At 39.2% G+C, this 25,593-nt stretch overlaps 1 protein-coding gene across 2 annotated transcripts in view; it reads right to left on the bottom strand.

The window, feature by feature from the left end:
- wdhd1 (WD repeat and HMG-box DNA binding protein 1) overlaps positions 1-25,593 on the bottom strand; it is a 72,124-nt gene that overhangs the window by 28,521 nt on the left and 18,010 nt on the right. For both annotated transcript variants that reach the window (XM_073039883.1, XM_073039882.1), the window contains exons 4-14: positions 22,871-23,022; positions 18,427-18,538; positions 18,145-18,195; positions 16,960-17,055; positions 16,492-16,584; positions 16,027-16,133; positions 13,146-13,275; positions 11,807-12,011; positions 9,941-10,110; positions 7,261-7,445; positions 1,053-1,294 (exon numbers count right to left, since the gene is read on the bottom strand). In XM_073039883.1, coding sequence (XP_072895984.1) covers positions 1,053-1,294; positions 7,261-7,445; positions 9,941-10,110; positions 11,807-12,011; positions 13,146-13,275; positions 16,027-16,133; positions 16,492-16,584; positions 16,960-17,055; positions 18,145-18,195; positions 18,427-18,538; positions 22,871-23,022 — 1,543 coding nt within the window. The remainder of the gene's footprint in view (positions 1-1,052; positions 1,295-7,260; positions 7,446-9,940; positions 10,111-11,806; positions 12,012-13,145; positions 13,276-16,026; positions 16,134-16,491; positions 16,585-16,959; positions 17,056-18,144; positions 18,196-18,426; positions 18,539-22,870; positions 23,023-25,593) is intronic.

Consider the following 25,593-nt stretch of genomic DNA (forward strand, 5'->3'; position numbering starts at 1 on the left):
TAGTTCAATTGTCTGTCTAGATACATGTTAAATGTGTGAGAATACCTGTGTCCACCACCCCTCAGGCAGAAGTGAACAGATGGATTTCTGTCTGGGCTGCTGTGGGAAAGATAAAGTGGAGATCCAAGGCATGCATACCCTACCACATCATTCTTCCATTACTACTCACACATTCTCCCATTTGTCAATGTCTTCCCTCAACTCCCTCATTTCCTCGCCTACCAAGTACCCTCTGTCATGACAGTCAACATCTTGCTAAACAAACGTCAGTTATTTACTGAGATCTGCGGCCCTCCCACACCACCATGCACAATACTCCAGCCACCCCTCACCTGGTACTCCTCTTACCAATTCCCTCCAAAATATTCCCAACCATCCCTGCAAGATCCTCTTGCCTACCTCCCCAATCATGCTTTCCTCATTTCTTGCCAGTAATAATACTCTCCCAGTCTCTTCTACATTCCATCTAAACACAGCTACTCACAAACATACTTCCACCAACCCTCTTACTGATTCTATAACCCCAGGATTCATTTATTAATTTGACAGCTCCAACAGTTTGGATCTCTCCAGATTAACTAGCACGAACTGGTTACTCTTTATCAAAGATGTACATGATTTAGCAAGGCAGTACTGTGGTTATATTTCTGCATTGTTTTTCTAGAAGTTTGTACTAATGATAATCAAACATGAACTACAGTCCGACAAACAGTAGATTAAAACATTAAATTCAGTAATTTAGGTAAATCGGGAACAAACAAACAAACAAGTATCAAGAGTGGTAAACAAGAGACGATTAATTCTCATAAAAACTCTTCTGATTTGGCTAATACCCCAGAGAAAGAAAAATGCCACATATTCTGCTCCTAAGTCTTTTGGTCTCACACCATTCTGCCAGGGCACGTGAATATTTATTCAGAATTTTGCTACACGAGTCTCAGTGGGCTTGTTGTTTAATCTCAAACTGAAATGTCAAAATTTAAAGATAATTTATCCTCTGCAATAACATCAACAATCAGGTACAACGTAGATTCTCAAGTTCAGTTCATTACCTCGATGATAAGAGATCATTAGTTGTTCCCCGTGTCCTGACATGGAGACCACAGGCCCTGGTAGACTGAAGAGTTCCTTCTGGATACCACCAATGCTGAATATACGAACAATTAGAGCACTTGTTGAAACAGCAGCCCAACCTTGACCAAGACAGATAGCTTCAATGTTTTCATTGTCTGCCAAGTCAACCATCCATTCTTTATTTGTGTCCCTGGAGTTGAAGTGGATACACTGCAGTGTGCTAATTGGTAGATAAACAGAAAGCAGAACAGCTTAATATGCACAATAATTTCCTTTACAAAGTTTAAAGTTCAAAGTACAAAGTACGTATATGTCACCAAACACTATGATGAGATTCATCTTTTACAGGCAATCACAATAGATCAAAGAAACACAATGGAATCAATGAAAAACTACACACAAAAACTGACAAGTAACTAATGCGCGAGAAAACAAATTGCGCAAATACAAAAAGAAACAAATAATAACAAATAAATAATACTGAGAACACGAGTTGTTGAGTCCTTGAAAGTAAGTCCATTGGTTGTGTTCAATGATCAGTGCTGTGTTGTGGTAAGTGAAGGTGTCCACACTGTTTCAGGAACCTGCTAATAACTGTTCCTAAACTTGGTGGTATGGGACAACTAATCCAGCATTTTATAATTGGACCTTCAAGGAGAAATAAGCAAAATGAATGTGCTGAACAATTTAAGAAATTAATTTAAGACAGAAATGTGCCCCACAATTCCCGAGGAGCCGTTAGATTATGCATATTTGGCACCGGCAGGACCAATAAAAAGAAGTCAGGATTAAGTGGTGGGGCCATTGTGTGAGTGGGCCAGTGTTAGGGTGGGAAGTTCAGGCTTTGGCAAGGAGAGGTAGAGGCAGTAGGTAGATATTTTTTGTTAATTTTCCTTCCCTACTACACAGTTAGAACAGTGGGGAAGCCAGGCAGGATAGTGAAATGCTCCTCTTACTGGATGTAGGAAGGCATGGAAACATTCAGTGTCCCTGATGACTAAACTTACAAGAAGTTTGTAGCTTCTAGCTACAGCTTCTTCCAGATAAGGAAACAGAATTAAAGCTGGAGCTGGATGAACTACGGATCATTCAGGAGACTGAGGTATTGATTGACAGGACATACAAGGAGGTCATTACACCAAGGTGCAGGACAGAGATAACTAGGTGACTGTCAAGAGGAGTGACAGGGATAAGCAGCCAGTGCAGAGTACCCCTGTGGCCATTCCAATCAACAACAGGTATACTGCTCAGATACTTTTGCTGGGGGGGGGAGGGGTACCAGAGCACGGACAGATAGTGGAGTGGTTATGGGGAAAGATGTTGTTAAACCTATATGCAACGTCAGGAAACAAAAGCATGGTTGGACTGATGTTGTGAGCAGTGCACATTTCAAAGCAAAGAGTATTGTAGGAAAGGCAAATGAGTTTAGGGCTTGAATCAGCTCATGGAAGTATGACATTGTAGCCATTAGTGAGACTAGGTTGCAGGAGGGGCAGAACTGGCAGCTCAGTGTTCCAGGGTTTTGTTGTTTTAGACATGATAGAGTAGAAGGGACTAAAGGGGGAGGGGAGAAAGGACTGGAGAGGTTATGTGGATGGAAATAAGGAAGGGATGACCACATTAATGGGATTATATCATAGACCACCTAATTGTTTGCATGATTTAGATAAGGAAATCTGTAGAAATCACAGACTGCTGCAAGAAACACAAGATTGTAATAATAGTGATAGTAGATGTGGAAAGAATGTTTCCCATGATTAGGGAATCTAGGACAAGAGGGGCATCTATTTAAAACAGAGATGCAAAGAAATTTCATCAGCCAGAAGGTGGTAAATTTGTGGAATTTATTACCACAGGCACCTGTGGAGGCCAGGTCGTTGTTGGGTGTATTTGAGGAGGAGATTGATAGGTTTTTGATTGGCCATGGCATCATAAGTTTGGGGAAAAGACCAGGGAGTAGGGCTGAGAAGGGGTAAAAAGAATCAGCCATGATTGAGTGGCCCAATTCAGCTCCTATGTCTTATGGTCTTATTCTGTAGGAGACTAGTGCAGAAAATGCAGGAGGCCATAGCAGAGATATTTAAAATATCCTTAGTCACTGGTGAGCTGCTGGAGGATTGGAGGATAACTAATATTATTCCATTGTTTAAGATAGGCTCTAAGAATAAGCCGAGAAATTGCAGGCCAGTGAACCTGACATCATTAGTAGTAAGTTATTGTAAGGGACCGCATATATTTGGATAGAGAGGGACAGATTAAGGATAGTCAACATGGCTTTGTGCATGGTAGATCATATCTAACTAATCTTATAGGGTATTTTGAGGAAGTTACCAGGAAAGTCGATTAAGGCAAGGCAGCGGATGTTGTCTACATGGGCTTTTCAAGGCCTTTCACAAGGTCCCACATGGGAGGTTGGTCAGGAAGGGTCAGTCATTTGGCAATCAAGATGAGGCAGTAAACTGGATTAGACACTGGCTTTGCAGAGAAGCCAGAGAGTAGATGGTTGCCTCTCTGACTGATGACCGAGGCCTGTGACTAGTGATGTGCTGTAGAGATCAGTGCTGGGTCTATTGCTTGTCATCTCTGTCAATGGCATGGATGATAATGCAGTAAACTGGATCAGCAAATTAGCAGATGACACCAAGATTGGGGGTGTCCATGGACAGTGAGGAAGACTTCGAACCTTGCAGTTGGATCTGGGCCAGCTATAGATTTCAAACAACATGCAGTAAAATTCCAATAATTGGCAATCCCATTGTTCCGAAATCCTGATGGATTGGCATCTGGCTCATTTGCATCTTTCCACTCATTGGGGACCCGTTTCCCCATACTCCTTTTAAATCCACCTGCTTCCTTAGAAAATTTTTGGTGTGCAACATTGGAAGTGTATTAGGGATATTAATAGGAATAAAACCCATCAGTTCAGAAAATCTTGACAGCTCATTACCACCAAATACCGTGGGGTGTCCGTGTATCAGAAATTTACATTACGTTGACAGCAACAAGAACATCCACTGGTACAGTTTCTTCTTTAAAATGAGCAAAAGCGCTTTCCTGGTATACTGGGCAATGATTCACTTGTGTTTGTGGGAGCTTTGAGCCAATAACCTGCCACGTTTGGCTAACGATGCTTCAACATATCAAGGGAGTAAATTCCATTAAATGTTTTTATTCCTAGCATGACAACATGTTGTCCTGGAGTGAAGGAGGAATAACTATTTGCAGTTCCAGCTCCTAACCATCATCTAACAGCCAATGTACACAACAAGCTTGAACAGAGCTACAACAGGCAAATAATGCCATTGACAAAGTCCCGCACAGTCCTGAAGTTTAGAATACATGCAATCCAGAATGTGTTAGCTAAATAGAATCAAAATTGACTTGGTGACAAGAGATAGAGGGTGGAGGGTTATTTTTAAATTGTAAAGTTGTGGTAATGAAGTTCCACAGGGATCAGTGCTGAATCTCCTGCTGTTTGTCATATCATCATCATTATCATTATGTAGCATGTCACATGATATGGGCAATCATGGTCTTGACCACTATTGTTCTTGGCAAATTTTCTACAGAAGTGGTTTGCCATTGCCTTCTTCTGGGAGGTATCAATGCTCATCAGAGATTGTGTGCCTGGCGTCAGTGGCTGGATAACCAGGATTTGTGATCTGCACCAGCTGCTCATATGACCATCCACCACCTGCTCGCGTGGCTTTACGTAACCCTGATTGGGGGTCTAAGAGTGGCCTTGTCCAAGAGTGGCCTGCAGACTAGAAGAGGGAAGGAGTGCCTTACGTCTCCTCTGGTGGAGATGCATCTCCACCCCACCACCATTATTTGTCATGTGGAATAATGACTTGTATGGGAATGTAAGTGGCATGATTAGTAAGTTGGCAAATGACACCAGATTCAATGCTTTAGTGGACAGTGAAGATAGTCTAAAGTTACACTTAGGTCAAAATCAATTGGAAAAGTGGGCAAAGAAATGATAGATGGAATTTAAATCAGGAACATAAAGGGACGGGAAGTTAAACCAGGGTGGGATATGCACAGTGAATGTTAATGCCCTGTGGAGTGTTACTGGAGAATGTGATTGAGGGATGCAAGTATAGAGCTCCCTAAAAGTGGGAACAGAGTTGGACAAGATAGTGAGAGTGGCACATGGCATGCGAGGCTTCACTAGTCAGGGCAATGGGGTTTAATACAGATTGCACAAGTTGGCATGGATGAGTTGGTCCAAATGTCCTGTTTCCATGCTGTACAATTCTATGATCAGTGCATAAGTTGTTCAGGATAGTATCCAAGGCATAACTCTCTCAGCTGCTTCATCAATAACCTTACATTCATCTTGTATTCTGAATCAAGATGTCTGTACAATATTTATCTGTGTTCACGACATATCAGAAAGTGAAAGTGTCTGGATGCAACAAGATCTAAGCAACAGGCAGATAACACACAGCTGCCAGGCAAAGACCATCTCCAACAAAACAGTCTATAATCTGTAACCTCGGCTTTCAAAGGCAGTAACATTGCCTCATGCCCTAGTTTATTTACTATTGACCAGAAATATAATGGGACAAGCTATGTTAATAATGTGGCTACATGAGTCACCCCATAACCTTTCCAACAACTAAAAGGCATGCCAGGAGTGATTAAATTTGCCTGGAAGAGTACAACCAAGATTGCCTCCTTGACTGACACCTGATACATGACCCTAAAGGCTCATTCCCTAAGCCACTAGCATCCTGAGCTTGTACTCTGCAATCTACAAAACGAACAATGAAGACTCAACTCGACTACACTCTCTGCATCTTCCAAGTCCATGATCTCTACATTACAGAAGGAGAGGAATACAGTTCCACCACCTGCAAGTTTCCCTCCAAGTCTCAATTACCTGAATGGAAATGTAGAGCATTTCTTCATTATCGTTGGGACAATATCCTGAAACAGTGGTGGAAAGGGTGAGAAGTGGGTAATACTTTACCTAATGAAACATTTCAAGGCACAGATCATTGCCATCTTCTCAAGTTCAACTAGGGACAGAGAATAAATAATGGTCATAGCAATGACATACACACACAGCCCCTAAAGAAAATCGTCACATGCTGCCTACTGGTCTAGTGCTCTCAGAGCTGCCAACCAACCTCCTGCTATAACTTCAACTGAAAATTTACACTGATATGCCAATACCTTCTTCCTGATCTTTACTGATTATTGATCTCTCAACATCTCAAACTTGAGATTCACATCTTTGCAAATAACAAGAGTTGAATGCCTGGCACTCCCCATCTCAGTAATGAACAAGTTTCTCTATTCATCTTGCTCCAGTCTCTTACACTTGTCTCACTATTATGGCCGGATTGATTGTGCTCACTACTTCAGTGCTGGTACGTTGTTATGCCCTTGAAGGAAAATGGGGTGTGCATATAAGAACATCATCACTTCTGAATTCCTCGCCAAGTCACACTCCTGTCAAGAGTTGGAATGGATTATTAACATTTCTTAATCATCAGTGACTTCCTGTTCTCCTTCCCTACCAGTACTTCCACCAAACACGCTCAAAGTTCATTTTTCCCAGGATGATTATTTATAGAAGATAAAGAAGCCTTGCCAGAAATGTACACACTTATGAGTGAATTTTAAAATAAACCTAAATGTCTTGAAGTTTTGTGTTGCTCATGGAAATTACTAACACAATAGAATTGCAGGTCAGATTTGGCCCACAGACTGAACACTTGATATTGTCAAAGGAGAGAGGAATTCTGAATTGCAACCACTGAGTAAACATTCAAGGATGATAGTCCAGCCTAAATCTCTTGATGGTATTAAGCACCGGGTGCCATAGTAGCAGATCAGTTAGCACAACACTATTACAGTTCAGGAGTTTTAGCTCAGAGTTCAGTTCCAGTGCCATTCTGTAAGGAGTCTCACAGGGAATGTGTGGGTTTTCTCCGGCTGCTCCGGTTTCCTCCCACAGTCCAAAAACATACCGGGTAGGTTAACTATTTATTGTAAATTGTCCAGTGATTAGGTTAGGGTTAATCAGCATTGTGGCATTGCTGGGGCATGTGCTCAAAGGGCTGGAGGGGCCTACTCCACACTGTATCGCCAAATAAAATAAAAAATAAATCAAATGAATAATTAAAACAGACCAATAAAGATGACTAAAACATCCACCCTCCGTAATTTTACCTGGGATGTTCATCAGATTTTGCACAGGCCAATAACACTGCTTCATGTGATAAATCTGCCATGGTATGATTAAGAAAGTTACTCAAATGAATTGCGTGGTGTATAGAGGTATCGTGGAATTCTACATCTATAGCATTATCTTGATCATCACTGTAGCAGCGAATAATACCAATGGAATTCCAGACCTAAAAACAAACAAGCATATTACAATAAAGAAATACTGTGACTTAAAGTTAACATTAACAGTGTTTGAAGCAAAAATGTTAAAAAAGAGTGGCCTTGGATCATAGCAAATCAATTTCATACACAACTATATACACAATACAGGATTTTAACATGCATCATTGCATTTCAACAAGAACAGAGCTTCTAAATGAATTGCAACATCATCTTAACAAAGCAAAGAAGCATGACTATAGTTCCATGACTAGTGTCAAATATAAAATCTCTTTCATTCATTTATTGGAAACTGCTTTGTTATATCCATTACTTGAAAGGAACTGATCCCGTACTATACAAGTAAAAAGCTACTTTTTATAAAAATCCCAAAAAAAGTAGTCAGGGAAACTTGCTACTCAAAAAATTCTTTTGGTCCACTTGCTCTTTACTGCCTACATTAACGGCCAAATCAACATAGCTTTATCAATATCACAGACCTGGCACAGTCCTGTCATTTTGTGTCCAAACACAATTTAACAAACACATTATAGTCACACCGCTAAATTCCATCAACTAAGCCAAGAAAATTACAGCTGTACCTCATCCATAAGCTCAGGAGTGATACAACTGAAATCTAAATGTGAACTTAAAAGCCATCAGTCTCATTCAGCACAAATCAAAATTACCCCAGAATCACACTCACATAAGACCCATAATGAGGTTTCATGATCTAATTTAAGCAATGTACACTAAGCTTATTCAGTAAAGGAATGCTTTGCCTATGTCAAAACAAAATCTGATGCTACAGAATAAGGCAAGATGGAGGTGTGCTTGGTCTCAGCGACCTCTTACGGGTCCAATAAATGGTGCAAATGTTTGTCTTAAACATTTTTCTTGTGATGGCAAGACTCTGTTGAACATTGGTAATACCAAATACTACATCCAGTTCATTGCTGAGACCAATGGTGAAGCAGCTGTGTGGTCTCATTGTTGTGAAACAAGGTCCTGGGGGAGGAGGTGCCAGAGGCAACCTGGGAGGGATCAAGGTGTGCCAGGTGCGCTGGAATCCGTGCTGGGTTGGAGGCTGGCCTTCGCAGGCTGACTCTCTTGTCAGTGCTGCTCCCCGGAAGACAAGCTGGACTGCCTTCATCCGCGACTGACCCAGTGCGAGAGGAGGAACCGTTTGTTCTTGCAGAAATGTGGCTCCAGTACAATATCCCATGCACCATTAATCTTCAGAACGTGCCATTCAGAGACTTGAGCTAATATTATTTTGTGACTGTATGTGCTATCGTAACTATATGTGCTGTGTGCAACTTTATGTACTGTGTTTTGCATCTTAGACCCAGAGGAATGCAGCTTCATTTAGCTGTACACATGAGTATGGTCGAATGACTCTGAATCACAAATCACTGCCTTAACCATCAAATGTCAACAACATGAACATCTTTAGTGGATCTAGAGATCAGTGAACAGCCAAGTGGTAAACAACAAACATAATTACACACAATGATCATACATACATTCCTCCTGCCAACACAAGGAACCAGCGCTTGCAGTGAAAGTGCGAGGAGCGCTGGGACTTTGCAGACCTCAACAGTGGGTTCAATTTGGGCATTACAACAATTAAGCAGCATTCTGCAGAGGCAGAAGAAAAATGAACCACACGTAAGGTGCTAAACTGCCTTCATAACCATCATTCCTGAGACCCTGAATTGCAGTATCCAGTAACACTTGGTCTGCCCACTGTCTGCTTATTGCCTACATGTTTGAAGATTTGACAGAGGTCCGAAGGAGAACTTCAAAATAATGACCAAAATGGGAATGTAACTGGCTTTGAAGGATAGATATGAAAAGATGATCATTCCCTCAGATCAGCTCTTAATTCTCTTGAAAGAAAGCATACTAAATATCACAAAACTGTGGCATCCTAACATATTCACTTTAATCAGCATCTACTTTAAAACTGCGTCAAGGAACAAATGTAAACATTTTTGCGCAATGGGAATATTTTCTCTGGTAGGAGAATCTAGAGCTAGGAATTACATTTAAAAGTAAGGGATCCTCCATTTAAGACACACAAGGTAAAGATTTCCATCTAAGAGAGTTGTTAGATTTTGGAACTCTCAACCTCACAAAGCAGTGGAAGCAATCTGAATTTTTTTAAGACAGAGATAAATGGATTTACAATATGAAAGGACTGAAAGGCTTCCAGGGTTGTAAGGAATGCAGAATTTAGTTTATAATGAGATCAGCCTTGATTTTCTTGGATGGAAAAGCATGCTCAAGAGAGTAAGTGGTCTACTTTTACTATTTACTATGTTCGGATATGCAAGTGCTTGGCAGTTGATAGCACTGTCAAGAGTGAAGGGTCACCTCATTCAATATTCTGCACCCAGAAAAGGAAAGCATGTACCAAAGGCAACAAGCCCAACCTAAGGGCCAGGTATACATAGGATAGTTGCTTATTTTGTATTTCATATAAGATGTCCAAACAAAGTTTACCAGCAATGCTGCTTACCATGAACCGATGTGAGAGGTGAGAGGGTGTGGAACACGGCTGAAAAGGCTTTTGCTTTGGTGTTGGCAATGGTCCAGTGTATCCAACAGAAACTGGTGCTGCTTGTGCAATACTAGCATGGTCGTTATCGTCATCAGCCACTTTATCTAGATGGTTGGGAAATCCAATATCTGAAAGAAATTTATAGTTTAAAAATGTGATTGAAACATTCCTATGCTTCACCCTCTGCATTATTACAAAATAAAAACCTGGTGATTATAATAACTGCAGTCTTTATTAATTATATTTATTTTCATTAATTATAAAGGATTGAAATAGTTTCCTTTGTTAATGGATCAAATATGTCAGGACATAATGCAGTTTGAAACTCTCTGTTCTGGCACACTTGGGAAATGACTGATGCTGAACCACAGAAATTGCTCCTATTTATTTCCTCTGTGGAAAACTGTTCTTGAGTACAGGCGACCCCCCGGGTTAGAGACATTTAGGTAACAGAATTTTGCCTTTGTAGAATCCACAAATCATGGCTCAAAAATTTGAAATACAAGATAAAATTTGGTCTCAAGAAACGTGTGCAAAAAACATCATCAGTATCAATTGTACTTCTTGACAGTTGTGCAGACAAAGCAGCTTCACTTTAAAAGGAATAAATAAATCTCTATATGGACTTTTTTTGTTCAGGAATGCAACAAACACACCTCCACCAGCCACAACTCCAAAATCATTACCTGGTATTTGTGTGGTGTAACTACCTCAGTGTGGTATGGATTGCCTCAATTTGAGGATATTTGAATAGAAGCAGCTTTCATAGAAACTGCAGCAAATATCCTCACATCTAGCCACATAATGGGAAAGGATTATGGATGAGGCAGCAGAAAATGTTGAGCCCAGGACAGTGCCCTTATGAACACCTGCAGTAACTATGATGATTCCACTTCAATAAAGGCATCTATGAATGAGGTAGGACTCCAACCAGGCTTTACCCCTTCCCCGTGCCTGTTGACTTCAATTTGACCAGGGCTCCCCAGTACCAATTCAGTGAAATGCTGCCTTAAGACTGGCATACCAGTCTTAGGTCTACATTTGGACTAAGATTGTGACAGCATCTGCAGCTGTAACCCTAGTGAAGCCCAAACCAGTCAATTGTCAGCAAGTGCCAAATTAGTGTCACTTTCCACAACTTTGTCAGTGCTGGAGAGAACACCAATCACATGATTATATAAGCAGATTGGATTGGTTCTGCAATTGTGGACTTGATTATAATGGAAGAGTGCCTCACCATGATTTTACAGATTGTGGTAATCCACATTTGTCTAGTTAAAGGTCTACAGCTGTTTCAAGCTACCACGTCTGACTTGATTCTGCCACACCTCACAATCAAAGATATCCTGACTGCTAAGTCATTTGTATAATGTTTCTTAGCACATTCAAAAAATTTTCAAACTGGTTACGGAAGTACACATTCCCACACAAAAAGTTGTGCTCATTTAAAATCAGTAGTTTCGAATGCAAGGAAACAGAAAATATATTTTACAGATATAGTAAGATGAATTTCCTTTCCCCCCTTTAAAAAGCACTGTTAAATCTCCATTCCTGATTCTTTACTCAAAAAAAATGACATCTAGTTTACTATTCTTCACCACTGTGGTTTAAATTATCATGAATGATGAAAATAAATTTAAAAAAGCCAAAAGGATGGATGCAACACACACAAAATGCTGGAGGAACTCAGCAGGCCAGCCAGCATCTATGGAAAAAAGTACAGTCAACATTTCCGGCCGAAACCCTTTGGCAGGACTCATCCTTGTCTCTTCTGAGGATGGATGCATTGATATTTTCACAAAAAAAAATCATTGCTCCTCATACCATGTGAGTTATCATCTTCAATTGCCCGATGATATCGAGACCGGTTGACTATGCCCATCACATTGTCATCTTCATCATCATCATCTGCTAATGGATGCCTTATTGGTGATGACTGTGACAGATAGGTTTCTTTTGTTGTCAAGTCACCACTTTCTTCATCAAACAAACCATCCACTGTGGTAGCAGTGGAATGCGAAGTCAATCCCTAAACATAAAAAAAATCCATTAACGTATAGTAACTGATTTGAGCTGAAGTATTTGAATCTTTAATAAAGTACCATGGATTCCAGATAATTGGAACACATCGGGATAGTACATTTGGCCCAATTAGGCAACTGCCCCAATTAGCCTAAGTTTCGTGGAAATGATTAAAAAGGTATTTTAAAAAAGACAAATTACCATCTGAGTAATAAATTATGTACGGTATTTAAATGAAATACAGAGCCAATTAGAACACTACCGATATTACTACACTACTATAAAGCTGTGTATTAGTTCCTAATAGTTGTCAACGGAGGAATTCATCCAGTGTATGTTACCATGTTCTTTTGATTATTGTAAATTAACAATTCTTTGTAGTACCTAATATGTTGAAGAGGTAAAATTGTTTCATTTTCACTCCTGGCCATTTCTGGCACCTCCAAGCCTAAATGCTTCAAACTGCAGCGAGCAAAACAATTCTGAATTGTCGTACTACTTATTTCTTGCCAACTATCAGTGACAAAAACCACTGTTTTTTGAACACAAACACATGCAACTGACACCTTTTAAAACTGTTTGCTCTAAGCATGGTGTAGTGTCTAATGGCCTCACAAAAGCATGCAACTAATGCTCATTGCAAACTGTTTGGCAACAGTCTCTTGTCCCAATTAAGTGCCATAATGTCCCAAATAAATTAACAGAATCTTGGCTATTTTCTCAATTAATTTTTGTTTTTTAAGAGCTGTCCCAAATAAGCAGCTGCCCCAATTAACCAATGGCCTAATTAACTGGAATCCTCCATGTTTTTAAAACAAGCAATAAAATCAAAAATGTTTATATGAAGACAGCAAAAGCACTTTAGAGTGTTGAACAAACATTTGTTAATCAAAGTTAATTAATATAGCAATTTTCTGCCAAAGAACATAGCAATAACACATGCACTTAAGCTGTGCATACACTAATATAAACACACAATATTTATGAAAATAGATTTAGCACAAAGGCACAATTAAATAAAGGAGCTTTAACTTTATTTACCATTAGTCACCACCTCACAGTAGCATTTTAAAAAGGACAGAGGGCATAACGCTAAATTATACAAGGAACTAAACACCTGTTAACATTGTTTCCGACTTACTTTACTGCTAGCATCTGCCCAAATCCCTTCAAACATCCCCAAATTTCCTTCAGAATCCGTATAAGCTAGATTTCCTTTCAAAGGATGCCATGCCATTGCACATATTCGATAAGCCTTTTCATGCCGCAATCTAAGGAAACACATTTTATAACACTTAATATATCATATTTGACATTTACCAACTCTTTTGAAAGACAGCAAACAGACCAGCTGCAGAAAAAGAAGTTTTATTGCTGAAACAGCTGCAATGCCCCAGGGTTGTATGTCGGGCCCATTGCTGTATATTCTGCACACGTATGACTGCAGGACCAAACATCTAAGTAATCATGGTCAAGTTCACCGATGACATAAGAGTGGTGGGGCTCATCACCAATAACAATGAGATGGCCTACAGAGAGGAGGTGGAAGATCTCTAAGTCTGGCGGTAGGCAGATAACCTCTTCTTCAATGTCATCAAGACAAAGGTAATGGTCATCAACTACAGAAGAATTCACACCCCTCTTTACACATCAGCAGCACAGCAGTGGAAACTATGAGCAGTTTCAAACCCCTAGGACTGGATATATTGCGCAACCTCTTAAGGTCCCAGAACACTCTCTACACAATCAGGAAAGCTCACCAACATCTCTGCTTTCTGAGGAGGCTAGAGAGCTGGACTATGTACATCTATACTCATGTCTTTCTACGGATGTCCAGTAGAGAGCATCCCAACATGCTGCATGACGTGGAAACTGGACTACAACAGATAGGAAGGCTCGACAAAGGGTAGTCAAAACTGCCCAATGCATCACCAACACATTTCATTAAGGAATGAGGCTTGGAGTTGCAAAGAGTGAAAGGTGGTAAGTGGGTGGGGTGATATTTCCACTAGCAACACAGTGAATAAAAGTGACAAAATTATCTGCCTATTATCACAAGAACAAAGAGGAAGAATGAAAGCTCTAGAATTCTGCAAGTTCTAAACCACATATGATAAATAGGCCGAAATCAGTATGGTTTCCTTCAGAGGAGAACTTGCCTAACAGTTTGGTTGGAATTCTTTGAGGAAGTAACAAGCAGGATAGACAAAGAGTCAGTGGATATTGTTTACTTGGATTTTCAAAAAGGACTTTTGAAGGTGTAACACTTGAGGCTATTGAGCAAGATAGGAGTCCATGGTAGTACAGGAGTACAGGGAAAGGTAGAAGCATGGACAAAAGACTTGCTAGCTGACAGAAGGCAAAGATTAAGAATAAAGGGTTGGCTGCCAGTGACTAGTGATGCTCCACAGAGTTCAGAACTAGGTCCCCTACTTTTCACGTTATATTTTCACGATCTGGATGATGGAACTGATGGCTATGTGGCCAAGTGTGCAGATGATACAAAGATAGGTGGGGAGGCAGGTAGTGTTTAGGAAGCTGAGAATTTGCAGTAGGACTTGGACAGATTGGGAGAATGGACAAAGTAGCAGATGGAATATAGTGCAGGAAAGTGTCTGATCATGCCCATTGGTAGAAAAAATAAAGGTGTAGTCTACTTTTTAACGGGGAGCAAATTCAAAAACTGGAGGTGCAAAGGTACTTAGGGAGTCCTAATGCAGAACTTCCCTAAAGAGTCACAGTAGCAGTTAGTCATAGAGGCAAGTCTAGTAGCGTAACACTTTACAGTACCAGCGTCCAAGGTTTGATTCCCACAGCTGCCTGTAATGAGTTTATACATTCTCCCCATGCCTGTGTGGGTTTCCTCCCACAGTCCAAAATAAAAAGACATACAGGATAGTAGGTTAATTTGTCATTTGGATGTACTTGGGTGGTGCTGGCTTGTTGGACCAGTAGGACCTTTTACTGTGCTGTAGCTCTAAATAAAATAAAATTAAAGCAAGGAGGCAAAGTAATGTTTGCATTCTCTTCTGAAGTTCTTGAATATAAAAGCAAGGATGTAATACTGAGGCTTTTCAAGGTGTGGTCATAAGTGCAAGAGATTCTGCAGATGCTGGAAATCTTGGGCAACACACAAAATGCTGGAGGAACTCAGCAAGTCACAGGGCATTTATGGAAGAGAACAAACATTTGGGTCGCAACACTTCATCAGGACTAGAAAGGAAGGAGACAGAAGCCAGAACAAGGCAAGGTTGGGGAAGGATTACAAGCTGGCAGGTGATTGGTGAGGACAGGTTAGGAAGGTGGGTGGGGGGGGTGAAATTAGAAGCTAGGAGGTGACAGATGGAAGAGGTAAAGGGCTGAAAAAAGAATCTCACAGATAGGATAGTGGACATGTCACAATTTTCCACACTATATTCCATCTAACAGTCTTTTGCCCATTCGCTATATCTATAGCCTTTAATGATTTCTTTAGAACATATTAACCTATTTATTTTAGTATAATCAGCAAACATGGCTACAGTACATTGAAGTGTTTTTATCCAAGTAATGAATATAGATTATAAATAGTTGAGGCTCCCAGCACTAATCTATATACTAGCCAACACTAGTTGCTGACTGCCAATCTGAAAAAAATGACCCATTTATCACTACTCATAAGTTTTGATTTTAACTAATCACTCCCCTGCTTTTGGCATTGCATATTTCCGATCACTCATGAGTTTCCAGTCCTCTGGAGTAGAGAGAGCTAACAGGGAAAAAATGTTTTTCACTTTATCTCAAACCTTTACTCTTAGGGTAAGGACATAGTCCCAAATTTCAAGGTTTCCAGCTGGGGGAAACAGCTTCACAATATCTACTGTCATATCATAGATTTCTGATAAATTTCAAAGTTTTAACCAATGCTCAGATTTCCTTTAACAGAAAAAAAGGAAATCTAACTATTGCACAATTCAGTATGAGCTTGTATTCTAAATTCACAAATGATAACAAAGTTTCACAAATTACTAGCAGCATTATACCTTTCTACACATTTTTTCGTCTGTACATTCCATACTGCCATGGATCCATCAATACTCCCAGCAGCTACATAATCACCACATGGAGACCATGATACAACATTTAATGGCTGGAGGAAGAAAAAGTAAGAATATAATTTATTCATGTAATTTTTGAAGATTATCTTTTATGCTTTTCAACAGTATCCAAGTCTCTATGAAATAACTTTCAATTAGCAAGAATACTTTAACATATAAATACAAGAGTATTCATAAAACAAACTATTTCCTCCAGAAACATTCCATTATTTTGGTTAAAACATTGATTTTTCTATGATATTCAAAACACTAATGCTATTTTCAGTTAAGTATTTAGTTGTGTCAAACTATTCCTGCTTCAGTAAATCATTTTCCTAATGTATTACATGCATATCTATTTTCTGCCGTTATATCCAAGAAAACTGCTTTTAATTTTTATATAAAGCTTACCATCGTAATGCTGTCATCTGAAAGATTGGCAACATTTTCCCAGGATTCTCTTTCATACAGTTTTACAACTTTTTCGACTGGAACAGCCAAGAACTAAGTGCATGTACCAAACAGAGAATAAAAAGTTAGACTGAAGAAAATTTTCAGACATGCTTACGTTATTAAATATCAAAACATAATATCCCAAATCTGTTCAGTCTCTGCTCCTTTAACCTATTTTCAAAGTTTATCAGATGAGCTCTGAAGAAACCAATCACCATGCTTAAGACACAGTGCACATTGTTCAAGATTGATGATTTGCAGTAAATACATCCTGTTTAGAGAACTAATTCTCACTTACAAATATTAACAATATCCCACTTGTCACTTACAACCTGCTTCAGAAGAACAACCATCAAAACTTAGTAAGTGTACACTAAATGTTGTGCAGTAGGACAACACAAGCTAAAGCAATTTGAAACGATTTACCTTTCCAGACTTCGGTTGCCACTCAAGTCTGCAGATGGATGTAGCACGGTTCACCTCATTGAATTTGGTTAGCAATGGCCAACTAGATGCAAGTGTCTACAAAGCAAAAAGGACAATTGCCAAACCTATTAGACATGCCATGCTGTAAACCACATACAAGCAATTTGAAATACTAGTTTCTTTTCATGAAAAAGCTTGGACATATCATGGAACATTCCATCAAGACCAAGGAACTGATTGTGGATTTCAAAGGAAGAGGAAGTTGGGAGAATACATAACAATCCTCATTGAAGGAACAACAATGGAAAGGATCAGCAGCTTTAAGTTCCAGTGTCAGCATCTCCAAGATTCAATCCTGGCCACAATACATCAATGTAATCATGAAGGCAACAAACTAGTGGCTCTACTTTGTTCAGAGTTTGAGCATATTTGGTATGCCACCAAAGACTCTACCAAATTTCTACAGATGTAAAGTGGAGAGCATTCTGACTGCTGGCATCAGAGCCTAGCGTGGAGGCTTCAATGCACAGGGCTGTAAGAAGCTGCAGAGGGTAATAGGTCCCATCATGGGAACAACTATTTCCACCACAGAGGTCATCTTCAAGAAAGTGTCTCAAGAAGACGGGATCCATCAGCAAGGATCGACACCATCTGGGACATTCCCTCTTCTCGTAACTACTATCAAGGTGGTACCTTAGGAGCCTGAAGGACATTACCCAAAACTTTCAGAACAGCTTTTTCCCCTTGCCATCAGATTTCTGGAAGGCCCATGATCATTATCTCATTATTGCTTTTTCTTACACAACTTTTGTAATTTATATATCTTTGCACTGTTCTGCTGTCACAAAGCATGAAATTTAACATCGTATGTCAATGATAGTAAATCTGACTTCTACAGATATACTGCAGAAAGTGTCCACATGTTGCATCAATGGGAGGCATGGCAATTCAAAGGCACAAGAACATAAAACATGAGGTGCTATCTCAAGGGCACAAAGTTCAAATTCATTGTAGATTAACCCTCAACTCTGACTTTGCATGGGACTTAGATGCAGACTTCTCCACCTCAACACATGAGTCAAATCATAATTTTTCTTCAGAACATTTTAAAGAATAACACAAATGGTGCATTTTTGTTCCTAATACTGAGCACATAATGTAAAATATAAGACTTATCCAACTAACCTGATCAGTTATTTTCCAAATACATACTAATCCATCACAGCTGGAGGAAGCCTGAAAAATAAAACACCTTTAGATTATTATGAACAAAGCTACTGAAGTATTGAACTGCACAAGAGTTGTAAATATTGTATGCCATTATCAATTAAAATATCAAAAATACCAGAAGCAAACATTGTAAACCTACTCGGGTAATATAAAGTCTATCACAGTTGTTCTTTGGCTAAAGCAATTTAAGCTGCTACTACAGATTCTACATGAAGCAAGTTGTTTTAAATTAATTACCAGGTACACATCCTTTGGGTCAAAAGCAACACTGAGAATAGGACCATCATGACCTCGAATTGTCTTCTGTTGACTATTGTCTTTGACATCAATGATCTTTACCATAAAATCACTGAAAATTGAAGACACAATACAAAAATTTGAAGCAACATTCATAATTCAATTAAAGAAAAATAGATCATGAGAACATAAGAAATAGCACACGTTTTGTTTAGTTCACTGTGCAATGAGATCAGATCCAATCTTGTACCTCATTACCATTTTCCTGCACCTCTTTTATGTTGTTAATATAGTTACCACAACCACTTCTGGCAGCTCCTTGCATACACTGAACACAATTTGAGTGAAAAAGTTGCCCCTCAGGTTCCTATTAAATCTCACCCATCTCATTTTGAGTTTATGCTCTTTAGTTCTTGATTCCCAAAACTGGGAAAAAGACCAAGTTCCTTCACCTATTTGTGCCTCTCATGAATGAATATTCCTCTGTAAGATCACCCCTCCTTCTTCTAAGCTCAAATGAAAAGGAGTCCCAACTTGCTTAACCTTTCTCTGGAACTCAGTCCCTCAAATCCTGGCAGCATTCTCGTAAATTTCCTCTGTACTCCTTCCAGCTTAATGGCATCTTTCTTATAGTAGAGTGACCGAAAACCAAGTACAACATACTAAATGTAGCCTTACTAACTTCTTGTTCAAATGCAACATAAATGTCCCGGCATCAACACTCAATACCCTGACTGATGAAAGGCAGCAGATCAGAAGCCTTCATCGTCATCCCGTCGACCTGTAATGCCACTTTCAGAGGATCAAATACTTGTACTCCTGGATCCTTCTGATCTACAACAAACCCCAAAGGCCGGACACTATCTAAATTCCACCTTCATCTGTCATCCCAAAATTCAACATCTGCTCTTGGCAAAATTAACCTCTATTTTCCATTCCTTGGCCCACTTATCTAGCTGATAAAGATCCCTTTGCAAATCCTAATTCACTGCCAATGCCACCACCTATTTTAATGTCATCTACAAACTTACTTATCATTAATATAGGTGACAATTAGCAACGAGTGTAGCACCAACCCTAGGGAACACCATTAGTCAGAGGTCTCCAGTCTAAAAACCTGAATTCCATGTGATATAATTTTCCACAGCAGTCTATAATATGGTATCTTATCAAAGGCCTTACTGAAGTCCATATAGACCACATTTACCACCCTGCCCTCATGACATTCTTGACTGCTTGTTCAAAAAAAAACTCAATCAATTTGTGAAATGCGGTCTCTGTTACAGAACTGTGCCAACTATCCATAATCAGCTTGTCTTACCAAGTACTTGCATTTCCTATCTTACAATCAAAACACCTCTGCCAGGGAAACGCCATCACTGCACCATTCTCCTCTCATTCTTCTGAACGATGAAGGGAATGGGACTTGGGTCTTCTGCCAAAACAAAACAATACCCCTCCCCGCACCCATCCTGAATCACCTCAGTCAATTTAGTGAAACCAATGCCTCTGTGGGCAAGAAGATTAGTACTGTACACAGTGACTACTTTGTGATCTTATTAGGGATCCCAAATAATTTCAGCACATCTTTACACATGACTAAAATTCTTTCGCTATAAAGGTAAAGTAACCATCAACTTTCCACAGTTCCCTGCTCCTGCATTTTAATTTTCAATGTTTGATGTAGGACAACCTCTAATCGACAATACCCATCAGATTCTCAACTTTTTTTCTACTAAAGTGAATAATCTCAAAATTTCCATCATCATCAGTATGTCACATCCACGTGCTTAGGTTGTCTGTGTCCTCTTGATACCTCCCTACATCCCCTTTGCAACCCACACTGATACCTGGCTTTGTATATCATCAGCAACCTCAAAACATTAATTTGGCTCCCTATCAATATCATTGACATGAATCATTACAGCATGGGGCCCAGCACTGAACCTTGCTGCAAATCATTTCTCATGCCCTCCCAACCTGAAAATAACCTATTTCTACTCTCTTATCTATTAATCAATTGCTAAAGCATTCAAATAGTCAAATCAAGTTTAATTATCATTCAAATCATACATGGATACAGCTGAATGAGATAGCGTTTCTCATTCCTATCTATTTTGTTTTATGATCTTCTGAGGTGATTTATAGAATTTTTGAAAATCCAAACACACCATACCAAGCATTCTGATACTTAAAACCTCAAAAATCTCCAATAAAATCCCCCTTGATTACTTTATCCTAATTATAGTCATCCTACCTTGTTATTACTCTTTAGGCACCTATAGATATCTAATGTTTTCTTCCCATTTATGTTCCTTCGCAGTACACAAAATGTTTCCAAGCTATGATCCCCCCTCTCTCTACACTTATATCGAGGCTATCCCTCCTCTCTTTCTGTTTTTCCTGTCCTTTCTAAGAATTAAGTATCCTGGAATACTTAAATCTCAACCTTACATCACCCTATAATCACATATTCAATACTAATTAGATCATACATATGAATTATGTCATCAGTTTATCAATCTTGTTACACAAGCTGTATACATTCGGTTTACATAGCAACAAACTTGAGTTTTTACCTTTTTTCCTCTTATAAATCTAACTGGTATTCTTCTTTCTTATTTGCTTTCCTTTACAGACTAAGACTAACTCTAGTTGTAGAAATTTTTTGCCTCCTGCACTATCATTTAGTCCATCAAATACCTTGACCAATATATTTCCTTCCAAGATTTAGTTTAAGGCCTTACCTGTAAGATTTGCTATCTGATAGATTTAAATAAAGCATATTTCAAAGGGACAGATCCCCCCCTTCCTTAGTGGTAGGGCTAGTGGCCCATGAATTAAAATCCATTTCTCCCCTCCCATTTTGAGCTACATACTCAACTCTCAGATCTTACTGATTCAATGTCTATTTGCATATGGCTCAGGTACTAATCCAGAGATTATTATTGTGTTTGTTTTTCTTTAAATTAGATTCTAATATTCCTTTAGGAGAATCTTTTTTTTTTACCCTTCTCTTTATCCTAATCCTCTTCATTAACATAAATAATAAACAATAATTCACAAAATCAGTAATAGCTATTGAGTGCCATCTGCAATCTTTCCTGCTGCCTCTAGAAATTGTGCAGTTGATTTAAATTTTTTGAAGAATTCTCCACCAAAATCAAGAACAACTAGGGAAGAGTTGCAATATGATGAGGAAATAACAGGCAGGGTAGACAAAGAAGAATCAGAAGATGTTGTTTACTTGGATTTTCATAAGGCCTTTGACAAAGTGCCGCACATGAGGCTGATAAATAAGATAAGGGCTTGAGGTAGTACAGGAAAGATGCTTGCATGGATAGAAGATTGGATGACCAGCAGGAGGCAAAGAGTTGGAATAAAGGAGGCCTATTCTGGTTGGCTGCAGGTGACTAGTGTTGTTCCACATGGGTCGGTGTTATATGTCAACGATTTGGATGACAAGATTGATGGTTTTGTGGCCAAACTTGCAGACGATACAAAGATAAGTGGAAGGGCAGATAGTGTTGAAGAAACAGGAAGTGTGCAGAAGGACTCAGACAATTGGCAGAATGGGCAAAGAAGCAGAAGATAGAATATAGTGTTGGGAAGTGTATGGTCATGCACTTTGGTAGACAAAATAAAGGTGTAGACTATTTTCTAAATGGGGAGAAAATTCAAAAATCAAAGGTATGAAGCAAATTAGGAGTCCGTGTGCAGGATTCCCTAAAGGTTAATTTGCAGGCCGAGTCAGTGGTCAGGAAAGCAAATGCAATGTTAGCATTCACTTCAAGAAGATTAGATTATGTGAACAAGGATGTGATGCTGAGGCTTTATAAGGCAGTGGTCAAACCGCACTTGGAATACAGTGAGCTGTTTTGGGCTCCTTGTCTAAGAAAAATGTGCTGGCATTGGAGAAGGTCTAGAAGAGGTTCACGAAAATGATTCCAGGGATGAAAGGGTTAATGTTTAAGGCGCATTTAATGGCTCTGGGCTTGTACTTGCTTAATTTTAGAAGAATGAGAAGAGATCTCATTGAAACCTATTTAAAGGCCTAGATAGAGTGGATGTGGAGAGGATGTTGCATATAGTGGGTGAGTCTAAGACCAGAGTACACAGCCTCAGTATAGAGGTATGTCCATTTAGAACAGAGGTAAGAAGAAAAGTCTTTCACGAGAGGGTGGTGAATCTCTGTAATTCATTGCCACAGTCTGCTCTGAAAGCCAAGATACTGAGTATATTTAAAGCAGATTTTGATAGGTTCTTGATTAGTCAAGCGTCAAAGGTTATGGGGAGAAGGCAGGAAAATGAGGTTGAGAGGGATAATAAATCAGCCATGATGGAATGGCAGAGCAGAATCAATGTGTTGAGTGGCCTAATTCTGCTCCCATGTCTTATGGAAAGTCGGTTCCAGATCATGATCATTTCTCCATCATTACTTTACCTGGATCCAGCAGCAACACTAGTTGCATTGTTATTGAAAACAACATGGTTTGCTTCAGCAGTGAAGCGAGTTAAAATTCCATCCGGGGAACCATCAGGGAATGAATTTACTTGAACAATGTTATTAGAAACAGTAGTTACAAGCATTCCATTCTAGAAGAAACAAAAACATTCATTAGATAGTTATTGACTCAAATGCAAACCATTTTCTATGAACATAAATCTCTCTAAATATAGTGAAAATGAAATGCCACATGGCAGTACCCTGAGATCCTCAAGGTAGCCGTTTCCTGAAAAAAAATCTGCAAAGTGATGTTCTGTTCCATTTCAACACCAAGTTCATATCTGCCGTATTTTAAAACAGTGGTCACAGAATCCATTGCATCACAGGTGGGAACCAAACAATGTACAAGTGCTGCAGTAGCAATTGATTTCTCCCATCTGGGCCAACTCTGCTGACAATGTGGCTTCACTGTTAAATGCTTCAAGGATGCCACAGCTTGTCAACAATCTGTTCTCTAGCTGGTTAATGGCTCAGCCAAAAAATACTGTTGGGTGGTCCAAAAAATTATTGGACATCCTAGAGAAGGGTAAACAAATAGAGGTCACAGTCACATTGACTTCAACAACTTGATTTGAAAAAAAAACAAAGAGGTCTAGCAAAATGAATTGAGGAAACTACATAATATATTTAAGAGCAGAATCTCTAAGATTACATGTCATAAAAGACATGCCAACAGCTATATTTCATTAAGAGTTTGAGGAGATTTGGCAAGAGTAGGCACAGAACAGGCAACTGCTTTGCTATTTCAAGCGTCTGGTTAAGTGTTATTTCAACTCCACTTCCTATTCCCACACTTACTTGTCTGTCCTCAGCCTTTTTGTTACAGCCATGGTGAAGCCAAATGCAAACTAAAAGAACAGCACTTAACATTCCACTTTGATAGCCTATAGCCCAATAGTATGAACATTGAATTTTCTGGCTGCCCTGAGGTACTCTCCCTTTCCTTACCTTTTCCATTCCTCCTCCCACCTGCCTCCCCTTATTACCATAACATCACCCTCCTCCACCTGATTCCATCTGCCTGTTACCCCTCCCTCATGTGGCTTCACATATCAACCATCAACTCCCAGCTCCACTCAGTTTTATCGGCTAAATATTTTTTTTAACCTATTTCCAAACATCATTTGTCAGCCTCCATCTCCACTCATTCCGCACCTTCCCTATCTACCTATGAATCCCCCACTATATTTTTGTGGGGCACAGAGCAATTTTGACAGGGGTACTATAAATGTCTAGAACTAGTTATCATTAGAAAGGAATAAGTATTAGATGTCTGAACGGGCCCAGAGGAGGATAAATCAAGAGAGTCTGATGAAATATATCCCAGGGTGCTCTGGAAGGCAAAGAAAGAGACTGTTGGGGCTCTAACAGAGATTTTTATATCTTCACAGCTCACAGGCAAGGTGCTAGGTGATTCCAGGTCAGCAAATATGGTACCTTTATTCAAGGAGGGTAGCAGAGATAAACCAGGTAATTAATCCGTGGTCACTGATTAGAAAATATTCTGAAGAACAGAATTATGTACAACTAGAAAAGCAAGGATTAATCAAATTGAGACAGCACAGTTTTACTGAGCTAAATCTTGTTTCACCAACTTATTCCAAAGGATTAACTAAGGACAGTGAGTGATGTAATCTACATGAATTTCAATTAAGTCTTTAACAAGCTAATCCAAAATTTTAAGGTCTATGGGAAAGGTTGGCAAAGTAAATCCAAGAGTAAGAAGATGATAGTAGATGATTGTTCATACTTCCAGTATGCCCATCCAATCATCTATATTTATTTAAATTAAGTTGGTAGATTGTGCTACTTTCTGGACATGCTAACTTCCAAATGTTCCTGATACTGGGAATGGACAACACTAATAGTGCTAAAAAGGAGAAATAGAGACCACCACTTCATATAGACATCATCAGTTGCTGGTTGCCACATTATTCTCAATATGAAGTAGGACAAGGTCCAGTGCACCTTGATCTTTCTATATTCTATATTAGTAGAGTGAAGTCCTCAAGTGAATCAGGATTAGAAGCCAGATCTTGACTGCCTACTAAAAGAAAAGTTCCTCGTTAATATTTGTGGATATTTTCCTTTTGCTTCTTGATCCAAAAAGGTGCTGGAAAAGGGCCAGTAACATCATGGAGGATGCCATCCACTCCCTGCTCATGGACTTTTTGTTCCACTCCTATTAGGGAGGCTACATAGCATCCAAACCAGGACTACCAGCTCAAAAACAGTTACCTTCCCCAAGCAGTCTCTCCACACTCCCCACCACCACTACTTTATCATTTCCCATCAGTCACCTTGCATACAGACACTCCTATGCCTACCATCACTTTATGGACAGACAATCTATGTATATAAGCTACCTTATATATTTATATTCATTGGTTTTTTTTATTATTGTGTTCTTTATCTTATTGTGTTTTTTTGTGCTGTATCAGATCCAGGGTAGCAATTATTTTGTTTTCCTTTACACTTTGTACTGGAAATAACATTAAACTATTTTGAATTGAATTGAGTTGCACAGGATGTAAACGTGAGAAGTTTCAGAATAAGGGCATTAAATAGAAATTTCAGTACAATATATATTGAAAGTGAAGCACCTCCTTATTAACAAATGTGGAAAAGGAAACAATTTTCATAGTCACTATGGATTGAAT

Source organism: Hemitrygon akajei, chromosome 3, assembly GCF_048418815.1.
Source record: "Hemitrygon akajei chromosome 3, sHemAka1.3, whole genome shotgun sequence".
NCBI lineage: Eukaryota > Metazoa > Chordata > Chondrichthyes > Myliobatiformes > Dasyatidae > Hemitrygon > Hemitrygon akajei.